This window comes from Narcine bancroftii, chromosome 2 (genome assembly GCF_036971445.1).
Source record: "Narcine bancroftii isolate sNarBan1 chromosome 2, sNarBan1.hap1, whole genome shotgun sequence".
NCBI lineage: Eukaryota > Metazoa > Chordata > Chondrichthyes > Torpediniformes > Narcinidae > Narcine > Narcine bancroftii.
In genome coordinates, this window is record NC_091470.1 from 80,781,509 (window position 1) to 80,802,914 (window position 21,406).

The window sequence follows — 21,406 nt, forward strand, 5'->3', positions numbered from 1 at the left end:
ATCATTATTTCTTTGTTTATATGCCACTTTATCATTATCCTGCTGTATTGCATTCATTGTTCTAGAAGATTCTTCCAGTTTTAATTGCCAAGCCAGAACTTAATGTGATCGTTCCCCAACTCATAATATTTCAGCTTAGTACGTAATATCATTTTCTTTGTTCTATATGTTAACATTTTTTATGAACTAAAGTTCTATATTTATCCTCAGAGGATTTTTGAATTTCATTTTCCAATAAAGTTATTTCCTTTTCCAATTTATCTATATCCTTTATATATTTTTTTTAAGTTTTGAATAATTACATAATTTGCCCTCATAGATAAGCTTTCAATGTATCCCAAATAACAAACATATTTTCTAATGAATGTAAATTAGTTTCACAAAACAATGAATATAAATAAACAAAAATCTGGTCTTTTCAATAATAAAAAATTCAATCTCCATCTATAAGCTGAAAATTGTTTTTATGCAAATTCCAACTCAATCAGAAGAGGAGAATGATCAGATCTTAATCTAGGTTTATAATCCACAGCAATCACCCTTGATTGATTTTGAGCAGAGAACAAAAAAATCAATTCTAGAATATATATCAAACCTGCTAGAATAAAAAGAATAATCCCTATCCTTAGGATGCATTCTTCTCCATATATCAATTAAATTAAAATCTTTCATTAAAGATAACAATGCTTTATCCGCCTTTGATTTCACTATATTTCTTGAAGGTTTATCCAATACAGGTTCAAAGCAGAAGTTAAAATCACCACCCACCAAAACATTTTCATGTACATTTACTAAATTTGAGAAAGTATCCTGTATAAATTTCTGATCATATAAATTTGGTGCATAAATATTCAATAAAGTCCATTCTTCAGAGAATATTTGACAATTTACTATAAGATACTGTCCCGCCAGGTCTGTAATTACATTTTGAATTTTAACAAGTAATTTTTTTTAATTAAAATTACTACTCCCCTAGCCTTAGAATGAAATGTAGAGAAAGCTACCAGGCCTGCACAGTCTCTGTTCAGTTTTAAATGTTCACTTTCAGTTAACTGAGTCTCTTGTAAAAAAGCAATATCTACTCCTAATTTCTTGATATATGATAATATCTTTCCCATTAATATTAAAACTTAATCTCTTAACTGTTTTACCCATTATTTTCATCTATAAGTTTTAACAAGTTATTATCATACATTCCTGTCCAGGAAGAATTCCCATTAATTAAATTGGTCTGAAGTGTCATCATCTGCAATCCAAGAACAATGAATTTATTCAAATTACAAACATTATAAAAAAGTATTAAGATAATTTTAAAAATTAATAATAACAAATCTCTCCCTCCCCAAAATGCCAGAAAGACTAGCATTACCACCCTCCTTTGTATGGGTCATAGTCAAACCATGAAAACACACGCAGTCATCAGAAACTGACAAACACAACCCCTGACTCCCGGGAAAAAAGAAAAATCATTATAGAAAGAGAAAATACTCCCCATTTATTAGTAAATCATTTCAACAAGTAATCAAGCCTTAGGCAAGTCTTTAACAAAATCTTCAGCCTGAATATAACTGGTGAAGAAGACATTCTGCTGATCTGGCATAAATACATTTAATGTTGCTGGGTATCGAAGCATAAATCTATAACCTTTATCACATAAAGCCTTCGTAACCGAATTGAACTCTTTCCTTCTCTTCAAAAGAGCTTGACTCAAATCTGGGTTTAAAAAAACGATCTTATATTTCAAAGGTCCACGTTCTTTAGCTCTTCTCATTGCCAAACCAAGAATCTTCTCGTCGCTATCTTGATAATTTAGAAATCTGATCAGTATGGACCGAGGTCTTTGATTTGGCCTTGGTTTTGGTTGGAGAGCTCTTTGGGCTCTCTCAATCAAAATTATCTCTTCAACATTTTCTCGTCCAAATATTTCCGGTATCCAATCTTGGAAAAAATGAATTACATATTGGCCTTCTTTGCCTTCAGACATTCCAACAATTTTAAGATTATTCCTTCTACTATAATTTTTCAAAATATCAACCTTTTCCAATAATTTTTCTTTCATAGAAACCAAAGCATTAAAAAAGTCCTCATTAACATTTGTTCTTTCCACAATGTGCTGAACTTTTTCATAGCTGTCTTGAATTCCTTCTTCTAATTTATCAACCATTTGTGAAACCTTATTTATTGCTTTGGTCAAGTCAATTTTAGCTTGTTGCATTTCTCCAGTTAAAAATTTTAAATTATTTTCCATTGCATTTGCATTTATCAATATTAGCCTCAATTTTATCCATTTTTTCTTAAAAAAAACTTTGCCTTGCCTCTAAATTCTTCTTTTTCTTCTTCTGTGCTTGTATCTTCCTCTTTTTAACAGAATCATCAGAATCATCTTCGATACCCGGTAGCATTCTTCTACAACTGGAGCGCTGGACAGGCCCTTTAAGGGGGGGGGGTGAAGATTTTTTTCCTTTTATTTTTCATCCATAGCACACATGCGCGAGGAATCGCACATGCACAGTGCAGACATTCCTTTCCCACCAGCACTATCTTTTCAGAGAATCACAGGGATGGCTCCATGAGATGGTCCCTCTTCAGGACTGTCTCCAGCGGCTCTAGGAGAAACTCCAGCGGCTGGCTTTGCTGAGAAGGCAGGCCCAGGTTCTTTTTCTTTCCTCAGAATACTTTTTAGAGTTTTTTCTTTTCTCTGTGGCATTTTATTCTCAATTGTTGACACTTTAGATGAACTTTAAAATAATTTTAATAGTGAAAACTTTATTTAATTAATACTTTTTAAAATTAAAATTCCCAGGAGTCGTAAAGGTGCGCTGCATTCCTTATGGCATCATGTTACCTCCCTGCATCCAAACCTTCCTGACTAACCTCTCATGCAGGGCCTTGTCAAAGGCCTTACTAAAGTCCATGTAGAAAATATCCACAACCTTCATCAACCTTCCTGATAACCTCCTTGAAAAACTCTATAAGATTGGTTAAACATGACCTGCCATGCACAAAACCATATTAACTATCCCTAATCAATCCCTAGCTATCCAAATAATTGTATATTCAATCACTTAGAATACCGTCAAAAAACATACCTACTACTGATGTCAGGCTCACCGGCTTTTAATTTACAGCATTACTTTTGTAGTCTTTTTTAAACAATGGAACAATGTGAGCTCCCTCTGGAACCACACATGAGGCTAAGGGCATTTTAAATATTTCTCCAAGTGCCCCTACAATTTCTGCACTAGCCTCCCTCAAGGTCCAAAGGAATATCTTGTCAGGCCCTGAGGATTTATCCACCCTTATTTGCTTTAAAACAGCATTTCCTCCTCTTGAATCTGTATAGGTTCTATGACCTTGCTGTTTGTTTTATTTACTTCCCACAACTCTGTAATGTTTTCCTGAGTGAATACTGATGAATAAAAACACATGTAAGACCACTCCCATCTCTTTTGACTCCATGCAAAGCCAACCACTCTGATCTTCAAGTGTCACTAACAACAATACTCCTTGCATTGAAATAGATGCACCTGAGAACATTTTCACCATGTATTCTAGATCCTTTCTCATTACATTAAGATTGGGGGGAAGCCAGGTCAAAGGAAAGGGGAGAAGCCAGAACAGAGGGGAGGGGAGGGGGAGGCCAGAACATAGGGGGCAGTGCAAGAACAGGGGGTGTGGTGGGGGAAGCCAGAATGGAGGGGAAGGAGGAGGGCCAGAACAGAGGAGGGAGGGGGGAGGGGAGGCCAGAACAGAGCAGGGGTGGGGGAAGAAAAGAAGGGGAGAGGTTGGTCATTTAGCAAGGGCCTACGATTATGAGAGGGCCTACTATCCATGATAGAGACAAAGGAGGGGAGGAATCCTTTACAATATCAGTAAAGAGAGTCAAGGGGAATCCTTTGGCACAAAATATTAATATTTTAAAGAAGATTCATAAAAGATTAATACAGATAAAATATAGATAAATAAATGCATTTAACTGAAACCAACTTATATTTGATTTATTATATGTCTCTCGTTATGATGGCCACACCCACAAATAAAAATATACAGTATCCACTCTTCTCATGTCCACCACAATGTTCATTGTGCACACACGTCACATGGGAACGAGTGATTGTGTCTCCCTTGCTATCAAGCAGTAGCTCAATAGAGCCTGTCTTCCCCCATCAATTTCATCGTGCTCAGGTTTTTGTTATGTTGTGTAATTGGTTGATAAATAGATATCTATTTGAGCCTGCACAGCACCCATGCATACTCACATCATTTCTCTTTATTAAATTTCAGGAAATTTGGCTTTGACACCAAATAAATGCTATCATTTTGAGTAGTCAGGCCTGTGATTAGTTTCAATGCTTGTTGATAAAAGATACATTATTAGTTTTGTTGTTTAGTGTTGCCTTTTGCATTTTATACACTCTTGTTTTAATCTTTTGTTAACTGTCAATAAAAAATACTTTTTATGCTAATATATTTTATATTATGTTAAATACAATAGAGCTGCAAAGCTTGTAAAAATATTCAAGGTCATTACATTTTTCCTTATTCTTTCTTGCAATTTAAAGTAAATTTAGCAGTTTCAAGCTTTGTGATTTTCATTTTTTTCTACAAAACATCTGTTTCTAAAAATTGAATTTTTTTGGGGGGGGGCACAAGTAGTTGGTCCTGCCGAGGGCACAAAATAATCTGGCACTGGCCCTGACTACAGTGAAGATGTGGATGCTTCAGGGAGGGTGCAGAGGAGACTTATAATTAGACAGGATTAGACAGCATGTCTAATGAGGATAAGTTGAATGAAGTTGGTCTTTTCTCCTTAGAAGGACTGAGGATGAGGGGTGACCTGATAGAGGTGTACAAGTTGATGAGAGGCATTTTCCCAGGGTTGAAATAGCTAACACAAGGGACTATCATTTTAAGGTGTTTGGGAGTAAGTACGGGGGGGGGGGGGGATGTAAGAATAGTGGGTGCATGGATTTCATGCTGGCAATGCTGGTGGAGGCAGGTACAATAGAATATTTTAAGCGAATAGATAGGTACATGGAACTGAGCAAAATTGGAAGGTTAATCAGTAGGGGAATTGAAGGCAGTTGGGATGTCAGCACAATACTGTGGGCCAAAGAGCCTGTACTGTGCTGTAGATTTCTGTTCTGTGTTGTTATTGCCTTTCCAAGGACGACAAGGTTTCATAAGAAATTAATTCACCACGATATAGTTTCTCAACTAGAGCCTGGTTACCTGTCCAGATCCTTTCTGACCAGAAGCTCACTTTGACTCAGCAGGTGACAACACTGGACACTTAATCAGCAAAGGCCGAAGAGCTTGTCCCAAGGTAGGAAAGTGATTTTTCGAGCCACGCTGTCAGAGGCAAGGTTGACGCTGAGCGAGGTAGCAGAAGGTTACCCAGGCTCGATGCATGTTACTTGAGAAAATTTGCCTCCATTTTCTGGTCAGGCAGTGACATCCGTCTCCAAGAGCGGCCAGAGCCTGGGTGGGCTTGGACTGCTCTTAGCAGCCGTAGATAGGCAGCCTGGCTCAGTGTCAATGTCCAAATGAGATATTCCGTTGAGTTAGGCATGGAAAAATAATATAAGCACCCAAGCAGAACCATTTCCAAATGTAGGAGCACTGATAAGTTTGTCTTTCTTATTTGTCCCCACTTGGTTGATCAATCACTTCCTTGATCTGCAAGGAGGCAACTGACTGGTTTGTTGGTTAAAGTTAAATTGTCTTATTTTTATTATAAATCCTCTATGTGACGAATGTAAAATTGGTGATGCTTCTTTGGTTCACATGTTCTGGACTTGTCAGAGTTTATAAAAATTTTAGAAAGATATCTTTCAAACATATTGGTAATTTTTAAGTTCAAATTAGAACCTTGCCCTTTAATTGCTCATTTCAAGATTGTTTCAAGATGATGATGTTTTACTGATTCCAACTCAACACCAAATTTTATTTTTTACTTCATTGATGGCCGGACATGCAATTTTGATGAAATGGAAAGATAATACCCCACCTACACAATGGTTAAATGATATTATGTCTTGTTTAAGTTGATAAAAAAAATTAGATAGGCCTTTGAAGAGTCAAATATTAAGTTTCAAAAGATGTGGGGCCCATTTATGGACTATTATCATAACCTAAAGAATTAGATTTGTTCTGAAGCTTTGGTGCTGTGCATCTCCAGGTTGTTGTCACTTGATTCATACATGTCAGCTTTTATCCTTGCTTAATGGTAGGAGTTTTGAATTATGGTTTTTTTTTTAATTTTTTTTATTATCTTTTGAATTGTAAATTACAATATACAACTGTACTGTTCAATTTTGCATAAACATCAATGAAATTATTTTAAAAGAAAATAAGAGTTTGGTTTGTTGACTGCCTCGTCAGGTTGTTATTGTTAGTGGATGTAATCCTGGCATTAGCGTGTGTATAATATAGTACACACTGTATCAATAGCATTTTAATGGTACAACAACTTCACACAAGCTTTTGGTTCAAAGAGTGATTACATTTTCAGTCGTGGCTGTTAGCTGGAGGTGGGAACACTGGCTCCTGTGGGGTAAGGAACCTTTGAGAAACCCATGACATTGACGAAAGCAGCAAAGCATTATTTTTTTAAACAATTCTAAATGAGCAACAAGGACTGTTACCACATAAACGTCTTCAATAAGCAGAGACCAATCTTCCAACGGGCTCATTGAATTTTATTCAAGTTCCAATGGCTCGAGTGTCTTCACTTTGGAATTTCCTTGCATCAACTCGGCTACATTACCATTGGCTGTTGTATTCAATGTGCTCATCTTATACACGTTGATCGATTTGTCCTCTACCTGGTGAACGAGTTGGCAGCTGTAATACCGAGGCAAAAGCTTCTCATGGAAGTTCGCGGAGTGGTTTCCTTTCCGTAACTTTGACGAGAGGTAGATGATAGTTGGCCCTTGAGATAAGTGTAACAAAGTCTTTAACAGCAAGGGATAGGTGAGAGAGGTGTACACAATATCTGATCCCAGGATAAAGTCGTAATTGGTGGGAAATTTCATGTGATCCTTGCCCCAGGCTAAGGCACAGACTTTTGACCGATGTCTAGAATGAGAGGGGATATTTATGGAGACATTGTATTCTATTTGGCTCAAGACATTCTCTTGGTCTGTCATAGTAACCTCTCCACCTGTCAAAAACAAAAGAGAATAGGATACAATTCATCCTTGTAACAAATAAATCAAGCATCAAGTTGTATTAACCCTTTGGACTCCATGTCCTGGTTTTCAGGGAAGACCAGCATATGCTCAGTCTCCCAGTTTTCTGAGACTGGTTTAAAACACAACCAGCAGCTGGTTTGTACTGTAATTTACCCATGGATCGAGTCTGGAGTATATTTTATGGTTAAAAATGGCCAGAGTCCAAAGAGTTAATTTAACAGAGGTTGAGCGGGATAATCCCTTACAGAATAAATTGATACTATTTATTGATGTCTGTGTCCTACAGAATAGGATGGCTGAATCTGTGGGCATCAACCAATTGTTCGCATAGAAATTGGCTGTACTTTGCAACAAAAGAGTAGGATACCATTTATTCAAATAGAATCGGTTTGTATGCGGAGAGCAATCAGCTTACAGGATATCACATTTTGGATTCAATGCACAACCTATAAACATCCATATAACTTCAGAACATTTTGTGTTGAAATTGTAAAAAAAAATTGCAGAGCCACCTAGAAAGAGTTGGTATGTGAGAAAACTGGTGACCATCACAAAGGATATTGACTTCTTACTTCATGCTCAACAATTAAGGGTGGCACAGCAGGGACAGCCACTTCCTCATAGTGACAAAGAGTGGTGTTTAATCCTGACCTTGGGTGCTGGCTATGAGGAGTTTGCACATTCTCCATGTTGGTTTCCTCCCACATCCCAAAATCATGTGGATTGGTAGCTTAAGTGACTGCTGTAAATTGCAGTTGAATGGTTGAAGCTGGGGGTTGACTTGAAAAGAATTTGGGTAGAATAAACAGTTAGATTAATGTATGGTTGATGATCTGGGTGGACCTGATGGAACGAAAGTTCTGATTCCTGTCTCTCCATGACTTTGTGTCTTCACAAATTTCAATTAATGCATCTGAGGATCAAGCTAAAATAATTCTAGAGTATAAATAACCTGAGTAACTTATAGTTACTGAAATATCCAAACTTCAATAGTTGATATGCTGCCATCGTCAGCATACATCATAAATCTTTCACAAATTATCTTCCCTCGGCGGCATCCAGTTACTGTTGCATAGTTTAACCCTGTAGGTCAATGTGGAGTTCAATTGCAACAGGTGATAATGCCACCAAGACCCTTGAATCTGTGGGAAGAACCAGCATCTGTGTCTCTAACTACCTTGTTTAGATAAAAAATAAATTGACATGGTGCAAAATACAATGGGATGGAATCCCTCCTTGAAATGATCTTGAAGGTACCTGGGCAAATGTGTTCTTTGGAATTCAGCACCTATCAGATCTTGTGGATGGTGATAATAATTCAAATATTCACACTATGATTGGATTTTAAAATTTAAAACCAGTCCATTATGAACCTTGTAATTAAATTCCATGAACTTAGTATTTAATACTCACAATATGGAAAACAATTTATTTAAGTACAGATATTATATCCCCCAGCTGTTCTTGTCACACATTAATTTTAAATAGGTTGCAAGTGTAGCATTACTGTTGGTGAAACTGATAACTGCTTACTTGAAAATTGGAATTCAAAAGGCGATCCAAAAAACAATCGAAGCTTTCAAAGTTACATAAATTCCATAAGTGTTCAGTTCAACATAGTTCACCCAGGAAAACACGTGTGTGTGTGTGTGTGTGTGTGTGTGTGTGTGTGTGTGTGTGTGTGTGTGTGTGTGTGTGTGTGTGTGTGTGTGTGTGTGTGTGTGTGTGTGTGTGTGTGTGTGTGTGTGTGTGTGTGTGTGTGTGTGTGTGTGTGTGTGTGTGTGTGTGTGTGTGAAAAAAGACAGTCTCAATATTTTTCTGTCTTTTTCTCCAATGTTGCATCTCACACACAACAGGTTCCTTGCAAAGAGGAGCTTGTCTTTAGAACTAGTGAGGAACTTGTAGTTACTGAAATACCCAAACTTCAATAGTTGAAATGCAATACATTTGCAATTGTACAATTCACCTATTGTAGGTGATCTTCTGAGAACCATTTTCCAACCTGACCACCATTTCTCTTGATGGTCTTAATGTCCATATATCTATCGACCTCTGTTTTGAATTAATACAATGAACAAGCCTCTACATTGTTCTTGGGTAGAGAATTTCAAAGGTTCATCATGCTTTGAGTGAAGAAATTTTTCCTCATCACAATATAAAATAGTCAGTGCTTTAGTTTAGATTGATGTTCAAGACCAACAACACATCAGCCCAGGGAGACATACTTCCATCCCTAAATGGAAATCTAAAAGTTCAGATGTTGAAAATCTGAAATTGAAAATGCTAGGCACACAATTAGCATTATTTGTTGGGTTCTGCCAAATCCACTCTGCCATTTACAGATAACTTTTTACTGCACACAAGTTATGAGGAAGCCTTGTCTACCTGAAGTGATTCTACAAATGCCACCTTACCTGCTGAGTGTTTCCAGCACATGTTATTTCCATCTCTCTGCATCTGACCCATCACACCTTTAAGAATGCTATAAATTTCAATGAAATCTCCTCTTCATCTTCCCCAAGGATACAATCCTGATCAACTCAACCTCTCACCTAGTAAACCTGCTATCCCTGGAACCCATCTGGTGAATCTTCACTGTATTCCCTCCAAGGCAAGTGCATTGTTTACATAATGAGACCAAAGATCTGCACAATACTTCAGGCACAATCTCAAGGCCCCATGAAAATGGAGCAAGACTTCCTTACTCCTGTCACAATCCATGTGGAAGCAGCACTAATTGCTTTGTAATTATGTCACCTGAGACAAAATTCTAATATAATCAACTTCCTGCTTTAGATATGTTGCACTGGTTACATTTCTTTAGAGGTTTGGAGTGACAGAAAGTTGCTAAAAATAAACACTGGCAAGAAAATGTCTCTATATTTGGAGAAAATTATGCTAAATTACAAACATTTCCCCACAGTATGAGGGAAATTATTTTACAATATTTGAGTGGTGATAAAACACTCACAGCACAGATTTTTGATGGACCAAAGAACAAAATTAATATTTAGTAAAATGACCATTTCCCAAAATGTGGAAATGTATTGGATAGACGCAGAATGGCCATTGGCCATATTATTTTTCCCATTAACAACACACATTCATTGTTATTCTTTAGCTCACCCAGTAGTACAGCAAGAATTCCCACGATTCCAGTCCCAGACCCAAGTTCAATCACCTTTCTCCCAGAAAAGTTTATCTTCTCCTGTTCAAAGTATTGGCAAAGAACGAGAGCCTAGGAAACAGGTCAGATGTGGTTAGAACAAAGTCATTATGAAAGGCGGTGCAAACTGTGCAAATAAAAAGGAAGAGAGCATTGCTAAGCCATCTTTTGCAGAGAGGTAAAAAGCCTGAGTTGGGAGCTGTTCTTACCTTGTCAAACTCAGCATTCCCCAGTGGATTTAGAGCAACAGACTCAATTCGACTGAAGGCACCTTCGGCAGTGGTGAGGTGAAAGGAGAGAGGGAATGATGCACAAGAAACCAGCGTCACAGCATCAGGACTGCAGGGGACAGAGAGGGACTGCTGCCACTATGGGACTTAAACACAAGGACCAGCAATTTAAGGCTTTGAAGTGATGGGACAGGTGTCTGTAATCAATGTTGATGGGACCAATTTTTGCGACAACAAGTGACAGCAGAATCAATTATTCCCCAGAAATTATTCCTATTTTGAGATTTCTGTGCCTACATGGCTCAACAGGAAACTCCTTAAATTGCTCTCTTGATCCTTTCTGTCTTCCCCAGTGGTACTGTTTGCTGAAAGCACTTGAATGGGTGTGATTTTATGATGCAGAGTGGCCAGAAAAAGATCTTAAAAATCTTACACTTCAATGCCTGGTCTAGATAAGATTATAAAGACAGACGAAGCCCTATGTGATAGTACAGACCTATCACCAATGTATATAGCTACAGTATCTAGAGTGTAATGACTGTGCTTACAGCGATTGGCTGAGAGCTTAGCCACACCTACTTTCTGGGCCTTAAAGGGTTGTGTCCCTAGCCAGGTCGGATCATTCCGGACTGGTTGGCCACCTGTGAAGAGCTCCTGTCTTTTGCTAATAAAAACCTTGGTTTGGATCAACAAGTCTTTGGTTCTTTCGACGAGCTCTACATCCTACTTATTCCTTAGCAAACTATTTCACCCAAAACTTTTGTCATTTGCAATTCACAAACGTACTGGAGAAATTCAACAAATCACACAGTATCCATAGGGAGTAAAGGGTATGACCTAGAGTTTCTCCAGCTCATTTGTGGATTGCACTTGACCCTAGCATCTGCAGACTTTCTTGTTTGACTCTGTCTATAATTGATTACATGGATAAATGTTCCTTTTTACAATTGTTATGATCAACCACCTTAGCTATGTGAAATTGAAACCTTTATTTGTAACATTTAAAGGTTTAATGAAAAATCGTGTCCTGGTTTCTGTTCGAGAATTCTTTACTACTCTGGTACTATGGTATTGATGACGTGATAGCCCCAAGAATCAGAAATATTACCCAACAGCAACCAGAAAGGAAATTCACTGCAACTTGTTGAGGAGAAAAGTTGCTGGCAGACTGCAAAATATTGGGCAGAAGAGCTGGGATTTCTGGAGGACAGAAGGATTACAAGAAAATAACTGAATATGAGGAAAGGACATGGAATCCTAAGGACAAGAACATCTAAGGTGCATCTAAGCAATCTTTCATGATGGACCAGAGGCTTAGTTTAGGAATTCCATGGTTATGAATTGGCTCCCAGTAGCTAGGATGGGAGTTGAAATCCTTTGTGGGGACATAGGGGAAGAGAATTTTTTAGCTAAAGCAGGCAAAAGCAGTTTTTTCTTAATCAATCACTGCCATTTTGGATGCAGTTGACAGAGTTCGGGAGCCAAGGATATCAAAATGCACAGGAACAACAAAACAAAATCTATTCTGTACCCTGAAGTTGGATCCCTCAGTGGTAAATCAATCTGCAAATCCAGATGTTAATTTAGTTGATGTTCATCCATTAATTTAATTTAAATGTGTGCTCTTGCATACAAGAATAGATACCTGGGTGTGTATGTACTCTGTGATGCTGGGTCAGATATCACCCAGGTGCTGGAGGGGTGTTGCAGTGGACAGTAATCACCTGAGGTCCATACAAATAAGGAAACATAATACCCCATGGACAAGGTCAAAGCCACCAAAGGGGGTGGCAAGGTTAGCGTAGTGGTTAGCACAACGCTGCTACAGCACCAGCAATCCGCCGCTATCTGTAAGGACTTCTACGTGGGTTTCCTCCAGGTGCTCCAGTTTCCTCCCATGTTCCAGAGACGTACAGGGGTGATAGGTTAATTAGTCATAAGGGTGTATTTGGGTGGTGCTGGCTCTTGGGCCAGAAGAGCTGATACTGTGCTGTAACTCTAAATTAATACAAAATAAAAATTGTGAGGTTGATTTTGTTCAAGGTGATTCAAGGTTCTGACAGATTGGAGCTGGGAGGTGATTGCATATACAAAGTCCATGGGCAGGAATTGAGATGAATTTCATGGCAGATCCACAACTGGTGCCATTTCCCTGGGTCTTTCCTCAGCTCTGCCTTCAATGCCATTGACCCTAGCACACTCAATCCCAAACTTCAGGACCAAGGCATCAGCGCTTCCCTCTGGATCCTTGACTTCCTGTCTAATGTCTAATATCTTCACAATCAGTGAAGATAGGGGACAACATGTTCTCCACAATCACACACAATAGCAGTGTTCCTCAAGGATGTGTACTGAATCACCTACTACATTTGCTCTACATTCATGAATAACATTCCAATTTTATCTTCAAATTTATCAATGTCACCAAAGTAATGGGCAATATATCAAGTAAAGAGAAGATGGAATATAGGAAAAGGATGGAAAATGTCATTATGACGAAGGAGAAGATCACTGACTTCAGGACAGAGAGCGAGTCCACATTGCATCCCACATTAATGGTGCTGAAGTGGAAAGAGTAGATAGCTGCAAGTTCTTCAAAATAAATATGCCAATAACCTGACATGGGACAATCTGGGAAAACACTGACTAGACAGTTAAGAAAATGCTCCAAAGCTTTGAACTTCAATAACTTCTACAGGTGCACCATCGAAAGCACATTTGCTGGATGCATCACTGTGCGGCTCTAGAGAGAGTAAATACAATTCAAAACAAAATACAAACTTCCCTCCCATCCATGGAATCCATCTACATCTCCTGCTGCCTTGGAAGGTAACCAACATACTGAAGTACCCATCACACCCTAAACATGCGTGCTTCTCTCTCCTCCAATTGGGGAGAAGGTTTAATAATATAAAGGCATGCACCAACAGACTTCAAGACAGTTTATTCTCCATATCCATCAGGCTTTTGAATGAACTCCACAATGGTGGAGTTCATTTGTTTGGTGCAAATTAATCTTTCTCTTTCCACTGAAATCTTGTACCCTGTAAATTGTCTCTTTACACAGGTGCATGAATATTAGAGATCTGCTTACAATAGAACCTTTCTAACTCTATGATGTGTAATGTGACAAATAAACAAGCTATCAAGTGGTACTTTGGGGGATTAAGTGTGGGCAATTTTGGATTTTAGGGATTGTGATGGTTAACTGAAAATACTTGAAGATATGAACTACTTACACAATTGATAAAAAGATCATGGGTTCTATTTTTGGTCTGCAATCAATTGCACTAGGACTAGTATCCTACTAAACTGAAGACCAATGAAAAGGAGATCAATGAAGTGTCTTGTTCAATGGATAATGGACATAATAACATGCAAACAGGAAGGAGTATAATCCTCTGGTCAATTCAATTAAGAATTATTTCAGAAAGCATTTTCCCCACAAAGAATAATGGCACTCTAAAATTCTTGCCCCAAAGGGAATACTTACTGGATCAACTGAAAATTTTCAAGATTGAGATGTCTTATTCTATTAATTTGTGGCGTTAAATGAAGAGCTAAAATCTCACAAATAATGGATCATATTCAAGGGGCTGGGTAAACTAGTTGTTTTCTGCGTCTTGAAGAGAATGAGTTGGTTGTAGTCTAATTCATTTGCTAGTCACTTGAATATAAACAACAAACAGGGCAGGATATTAGTACCATCTTGTCCCCAATATAAACAGACTAGGAAGACTCCAGATCCCAACTTTACACCATAAAACCTTTAAAATAATGGAGCATCAGTATCTTTTTTTAAAAACTCAGCAAAGCTTCTCATCAACATCTTAAGCATGACAGAATCACTTTTCCTTTGTCCAATCCATGGACTGACTTACGGCTTTCCAGATAGAAGCAGAGAACCCCAAATTGATGTCGTAGTGTTGACCAATGTTTAGAGAGTGTCCGCAGAATTTGAACTGTTTTTCTGTTCGGAGGTGCTTCAGAAGTGGCCAGTCAATCATGGGGTAAGGGATACTAGTATTCCCCTGATGCTGGTATCTTGTCATCTTCCCAAAAATTACCCTGAGACTTCCCTGATTTTTGGTTGTTCTTTGCTGGTCATCCTGACCAGATGTCTTTTCTTGGTCTGAATCATTTGAGGTTTCACCTATCCGAGCCTGTCTGGTTGAAAGAGAAGGAATTCAAGAACTCTCACCTAGAACAAAATGTTTACATAGAAAAATAATTGTTCTTGCTTTTGAAATATTCATCCAGTCCATTATAGCATTGCATGGATAGATCCTGAACTCTAATTCAAATGTTGCATGTTTCTAACATTTTGTTCTGAATTTTTTCAAGGCCATTGCAATAATACAACAGACAGATATGGCAAAGCATTTTTTGATTTGTAGATAATTGCTCTTATAATGCAACATATCTGTTCCTCCAGAACTTCTTTATTGACTGTGCATCTTTAATGATCTATGTGCAATCAAAAACTGGATGCTTTATTTCAAAATGAAGGAAGGGTTCAAGAGAGGCAAAGATTGAACAGATAGCAGCAAGAGAGGAATCACAGACCACAAAGGGCAGGGCTAAGAATCCAAAGATTCAGAGTCCTGTTATCAAAGCAAACTTTGCGACAGCACAAGGAATCAAAACTACAATCAGAGTGTCCAAGGAAAGACTAGGTGGTCATTTGGCTGGATTTTACTCTAAACAGGAGAAAGGCAGGAGAATAAACACAGAGCAAAGAACAGAGGCATTTGCAAGAGTCAAAAGGTTCTTCAAGGTTCATCCGAGAAAATGAGAAGATCCTGGAGGAGAGAGGGTTGAGGAAAATCGGAGAGGAGGGTTTGAGGGGTGGATTATTCTGAAGAGTGAGTTCCAGGGGCTTGGTGTCTGAGGGTAAGTTGAGAGCCTCCTGGTAGAGAATGGGAAATTCCAAAAGAGGCAAATGGACAACAGATGGATGAAAGTTTCAGCATGAAACTTAGGCAGTGCAAACTCTAACACACTCTTAAGTATGTCTGTGCCCAATAACCAAACTGCGATTAGGATTCCATACAAATATCTGCAGAACCTGCAGCTTGTACTACACATGACTGCACTGACTGCTATTCTGCATTTTACAACTCAACTATTAAGACCATGATCCTTCGACATACTTTATTATTCTTTAGTGGAGACTTTAGCAGATTCTTCCCTTGAAGCATGCAATACAAGAGTCCCAGCCCCAAATGCTGGTCTTGAATATGGCCGGTTGTTTTGCAACAGGAAATTTATATGCTTTGGGCCAGTATATTTGCTATTGAAGCTAATGGATTGTCCATGCCAGTTTGTGATGCGATGTGAGAGGTTTATTTTTGAAGATCGTGAAATATGCATTTAATAACTTTGAACTCACGCAAGTCAAGTGAATTGCATGCAGTTCAAGAACCTGGCAAGGTTGGCAGTCACAACACAATATATTGTATATGTCTGGTTAATCCTTTTAGGACAGGTTTTCTCTGCATGAATCATTCATGCAAAAGTCTGCTGTCCAATAGCTATATTCAAATAATACTTTCAAAGTTTTCATTTTCACAATAATCTTTATGATTTGAATGGGCTTTCAAATTAAATGAACCTATGAATCTAGCTCCTCCTGACACACTGAGAAGAATACAAACCAGATTCTTTTAAAATTTCATGCTCATTTTATTTTTGCTGTCAGGGATGGTGTTTATTCTTCTTTGCCCATTTCCTCCCTTTTTCAAATGCTTGAAAAGTTTTTGTCTCCAATTTTCATCTTAAATTCATTGCTTTGAAGGGATTAAGATGATATGAATATGGTTGGAAGCAACTGTTCACAAGAACCTCAAAGCAACTATCTCACCTGCAATACAGCTACATTTAGGTTAGTTTTATTGTTCATGACTCAGGACAAGGTCTTGGTGGGCATTTTTTGGTTCCTGAAAAGAGTTCTCTCTACTGAGGCATGGATACACAAAAGGCATGGTAGAATCTAGGCCCTATTCAATTTGAAGTGATATTGATTGTTTGTGATAGGAACAAGAGGAGGATTCACAGTGACAATCAATGGAGAAATTTGTACAACTCACAGCAAAGTGCTAATCACCACAGGTGTGGCACAGTGCTCATGGGCATGTTAGAGTCTATAAATATATTGGGCACCAATGTGACTTGGCTAGAATGCGATCTGTATCAAGTTATGTTGTGGCCGATGTACCTTTACTCACTTACAGTGAGAAAGAGAGAACTCAACTGACCAGTTCCATACCAGATCCCAGCAAACCAATCCCATTTCTCCTTTTTTTCCCTACCCCCTTACAACTTGTACTCGTATCCATCACCTCTACTTTTATTCTTTTGCTGTTGGCCAGTTAAACTAGCAGCATAATGGAGGTGAACAAGGAGTCTGGCAGATGCCAGAATACTGGAACAATGCACAAAGTGCTGGAGAAACTCAGCAGGTCACGCAGCATCCATGGAAAAGAATAGGCAGTCAACATTTCAGGCCTGAGCCCTTCATCTGGAATGCCAAGGATTGAGCGAAGACCTGGATAAGATGGTGGAAGGGAGAGGGGAAGGGCTGATGTGTGATAGGTGAATGCTGGTGGGAAGGAAATGATATGGTAGGAGATGGGGAGGGAAGAGAGCTGCAAAAGATGCTGTAATAGGAGGAAGGAAGGGAAGGGAGTGGGGAGATGGAGAAAGGAAGATGTGGGTGACAGACAGGGTAAGAAGAAGGTAAGGAAAGGAGACAGAGGGATGAGGGAAAGTGAGGGGGAATGGGGAGATCTGGAGATATGGGGAGGGGGTTACTGGAAATTATAAGTTGATAATTATTCCATCTGGCTGGAGACCGCCAAAATAGAATATAAGGCGATGTTCCTCCAATTTACATGTGGCCTCAGCCTGGCAGTACATGAGGTCAAGGACAGACATGTTAGTGTGGGAATTGGATGTGGAATTCAAGTGGCTGGCCGCTGGGAGGTATTTGCTGTTGCCCAATTAGCATCCAGTCTCCCTGATGTACAAAAGGCAACATTAGGAGCACAGCATGCAATAAATAACCACTACAGATTTGGAGGTGAAGCGTTACCTCACATAAAGGACTGTTTGGGACCCTAAATGGTATGAGGAAGGAGGTGTAGATGCAAGTATGGCATTACCTACAGTCAAAGGGGTAAGTACAAGGATGAGATTTGTGGGAAGGGATGAGTGTATAAAGGAGTCATGCAGAAAATGACCAATGTGGAAAGGGATAGGAAGATGTGCCTGTGGTGGGATCACATTGTAGGTAATGGAAATTGCAGAGAATGATATGTTGGAAGCAACGGCTGGTGGAGTGAAAGATGAGAATAAAGGGAACCCTATCATTGTTATGTCAGAAAGACAGGAGCCAGGGCAGATATGTGGGAGATAGAGGAGATGTAGGTGAAGGCTGAGTTAATGACAGTAGAGTAGAAGAAGAACATCTTGGATATCCTGGAATGGAAAACCTCAACCTGGAAGTAGATGTGGCAGAGATGGAGGAATTGAGAGAAAGGAATTGAGAGAAAGGAATAGAATGCTTACAGAAGACAGGGTAGAAACCTAGCCCCCCAGCCCCCCAGCCCCCAGCCCCCCAGCCCCCCAGCCCCCAGCCCCCCAGCCCCCCAGCCCCCAGCCCCCCAGCCCCCCAGCCCCCCAGCCCCCAGCCCCCAGCCCCCCAGCCCCCAGCCCCCCAGCCCCCAGCCCCCCAGCCCCCAGCCCCCCAGCCCCCAGCCCCCCAGCCCCCAGCCCCCAGCCCCCCAGCCCCCAGCCCCCAGCCCCCCAGCCCCCCAGCCCCCAGCCCCCCAGCCCCCCAGCCCCCAGCCCCCCAGCCCCCCGCCCCCCGCCCCCCAGCCCCCCAGCCCCCCGCCCCCCGCCCCCCAGCCCCCAGCCCCCCAGCCCCCCAGCCCCAGCCCCCCAGCCCCCCAGCCCCCCAGCCCCCAGCCCCCCAGCCCCCAGCCCCCCAGCCCCCAGCCCCCCAGCCCCTAGCCCCCCAGCCCCTAGCCCCCCAGCCCCTAGCCCCCCAGCCCCTAGCCCCCCAGGCGCTAGCCCCCCAGCCCCCCAGCCCCCCAGCCCCTAGCCCCCCAGCCCCTAGCCCCCCAGCCCCCCAGCCCCCCAGCCCCCCAGCCCCCAGCCCCCAGCCCCCCAGCCCCCAGCCCCCCAGCCCCCCAGCCCCCCAGCCCCCAGCCCCCCAGCCCCCAGCCCCCCAGCCCCCAGCCCCCCAGCCCCCAGCCCCCCAGCCCCCAGCCCCCAGCCCCCAGCCCCCAGCCCCCCAGCCCCCAGCCCCCAGCCCCCCAGCCCCAGCCCCCAGCCCCCCAGCCCCCAGCCCCCAGCCCCCCGCCCCCCGCCCCCCGCCCCCCAGCCCCCAGCCCCCCAGCCCCCCAGCCCCCAGCCCCCCAGCCCCCAGCCCCCCAGCCCCCAGCCCCCAGCCCCCCAGCCCCCAGCCCCCCAGCCCCCAGCCCCCCAGCCCCCAGCCCCCCAGCCCCCCAGCCCCCAGCCCCCCAGCCCCCAGCCCCCCAGCCCCCCAGCCCCCCGCCCCCCGCCCCCCAGCCCCCCAGCCCCCCAGCCCCCCGCCCCCCAGCCCCCCGCCCCCCAGCCCCTAGCCCCCCAGCCCCTAGCCCCCCAGCCCCTAGCCCCCCAGCCCCTAGCCCCCCAGCCCCTAGCCCCCCAGCCCCTAGCCCCCCAGCCCCTAAGCCCCTAGCCCCCCAGCCCCTAGCCCCCCAGCCCCTAGCCCCCCAGCCCCTAGCCCCCCAGCCCCTAGCCCCCCAGCCCCTAGCCCCCCAGCCCCTAGCCCCCCAGCCCCTAGCCCCCCAGCCCCTAGCCCCCCAGCCCCCCAGCCCCTAGCCCCCCAGCCCCTAGCCCCCCAGCCCCTAGCCCCCCAGCCCCCCAGCCCCCAGCCCCCCAGCCCCCAGCCCCCCAGCCCCCCAGCCCCCAGCCCCCAGCCCCCAGCCCCCCGCCCCCCAGCCCCCCGCCCCCCAGCCCCCCGCCCCCCAGCCCCCCGCCCCCCAGCCCCCGCCCCCCAGCCCCCCGCCCCCCAGCCCCCCGCCCCCCAGCCCCCCAGCCCCCAGCCCCCCAGCCCCCCAGCCCCCCGCCCCCCAGCCCCCCAGCCCCCCAGCCCCTAGCCCCCCAGCCCCTAGCCCCCCAGCCCCTAGCCCCCCAGCCCCTAGCCCCCCAGCCCCTAGCCCCCCTGCCCCTAGCCCCCCAGCCCCTAGCCCCCCAGCCCCTAGCCCCCCAGCCCCTAGCCCCCCAGCCCCTAGCCCCCCAGCCCCTAGCCCCCCAGCCCCTAGCCCCCCAGCCCCTAGCCCCCCAGCCCCTAGCCCCCCAGCCCCTAGCCCCCCAGCCCCTAGCCCCCCAGCCCCTAGCCCCCCAGCCCCTAGCCCCCCAGCCCCTAGCCCCCCAGCCCCTAGCCCCCCAGCCCCTAGCCCCCCAGCCCCTAGCCCCCCAGCCCCTAGCCCCCCAGCCCCTAGCCCCCCAGCCCCTAGCCCCCCAGCCCCTAGCCCCCAGCCCCTAGCCCCCCCAGTCCCTAGCCCCCCAGCCCCTAGCCCCCCAGCCCCTAGCCCCCAGCCCCTAGCCCCCCAGCCCCTAGCCCCCCAGCCCCTAGCCCCCCAGCCCCTAGCCCCCCCAGCCCTAGCCCCCCCAGCCCCTAGCCCCCCCAGCCCCTAGCCCCCCAGCCCCTAGCCCCCCAGCCCCTAGCCCCCCAGCCCCTAGCCCCCCAGCCCCTAGCCCCCCAGCCCCTAGCCCCCCAGCCCCTAGCCCCCCAGCCCCTAGCCCCCCAGCCCCTAGCCCCCCAGCCCCTAGCCCCCCAGCCCCTAGCCCCCCAGCCCCTAGCCCCCCAGCCCCTATCCCCCAGCCCCTAGCCCCCCAGCCCCTAGCCCCCCAGCCCCTAGCCCCCCAGCCCCTAGCCCCCCAGCCCCTAGCCCCCCTAACCCCTTGCCCCCCTAACCCCTTGCCCCCCTAACCCCTTGCCCCCCTAACCCCTTCCCCCCTAACCCCTTCCCCCTCACCCCTTCCCCCCTCACCCCTTGCCCCTCACCCCTTGCCCCCTAACCCCTTGCCCCCTAACCCCTTGCCCCATAACCCCTTGCCCCCTAACCCCTTGCCCCCTAGCCCCTAGACCCTAGCCCCTAGACCCCTAGCCCCTAGACCCCTAGCCCCTAACCCCCTAACCCTAACCCAATTTTATTTATTTTAAACAGGTATCAACATTTATTTCTTTGCGATATCGAAAGTCGGTAATCATGGAATTGTTAAATTTAAAAGGATTTCTGAAGCAAACCGGTGTCTGGTAACTGTGGGAGTCAGTAGATTCATAAAATATGTCTGTAGATAGTTCATCTCCTGAAATTGAGATTGATAAAAAGGAGAGAATTACCAGAGTAGGGCCAAGTGAATTTGAGGGCAAGGTTAATGTTGACAGCAAAGTTGATGAGCTCATCATGGTTGAGGAGGCATCGCCAATGTAGTCATCAATATAGTTGAAAATGAGCTGAGGATGCTCGCCTGTGTTGGCTTGCATCATGGATTGCTCCACATAGCCCGTGAAAAGATAAGCATTGCTGGCATTCACGAGGACCAATTGCTACACCTTTGACTTGGAGAAAGTAGGATCAGCAGAAGGAGATGCAGAATAAGTAATGCTGGAGGAGGACTGGTTTGTGTTTTTTTAATTCAGGAAGAAACAAAGAGCCTTAAGGTCTTAAACTATCCATATAAATCTTATTAATCTACCTTACTGACTTCAACAGTTACCTTGACCATACCCTTCCAATCCCCTCCACTGTAAGGATTCT

General features: G+C 44.0%; 1 protein-coding gene across 3 annotated transcripts in view; it reads right to left on the reverse strand.

Annotated features, from left to right (window-relative positions):
• Positions 1-3,971: 3,971 nt before the first annotated feature.
• Positions 3,972-21,406, reverse strand: part of LOC138753807 (EEF1A lysine methyltransferase 3-like) — a 36,061-nt gene continuing 18,626 nt past the window's right edge. For all 3 annotated transcript variants that reach the window (XM_069917234.1, XM_069917233.1, XM_069917235.1), the window contains 3 exons: positions 14,474-14,759; positions 10,323-10,434; positions 3,972-7,165 (listed from right to left, as the gene is read on the reverse strand). In XM_069917234.1, the coding sequence (XP_069773335.1) occupies positions 6,702-7,165; positions 10,323-10,434; positions 14,474-14,759 (862 nt within the window). In that variant the 3' untranslated portion in view covers positions 3,972-6,701. The remainder of the gene's footprint in view (positions 7,166-10,322; positions 10,435-14,473; positions 14,760-21,406) is intronic.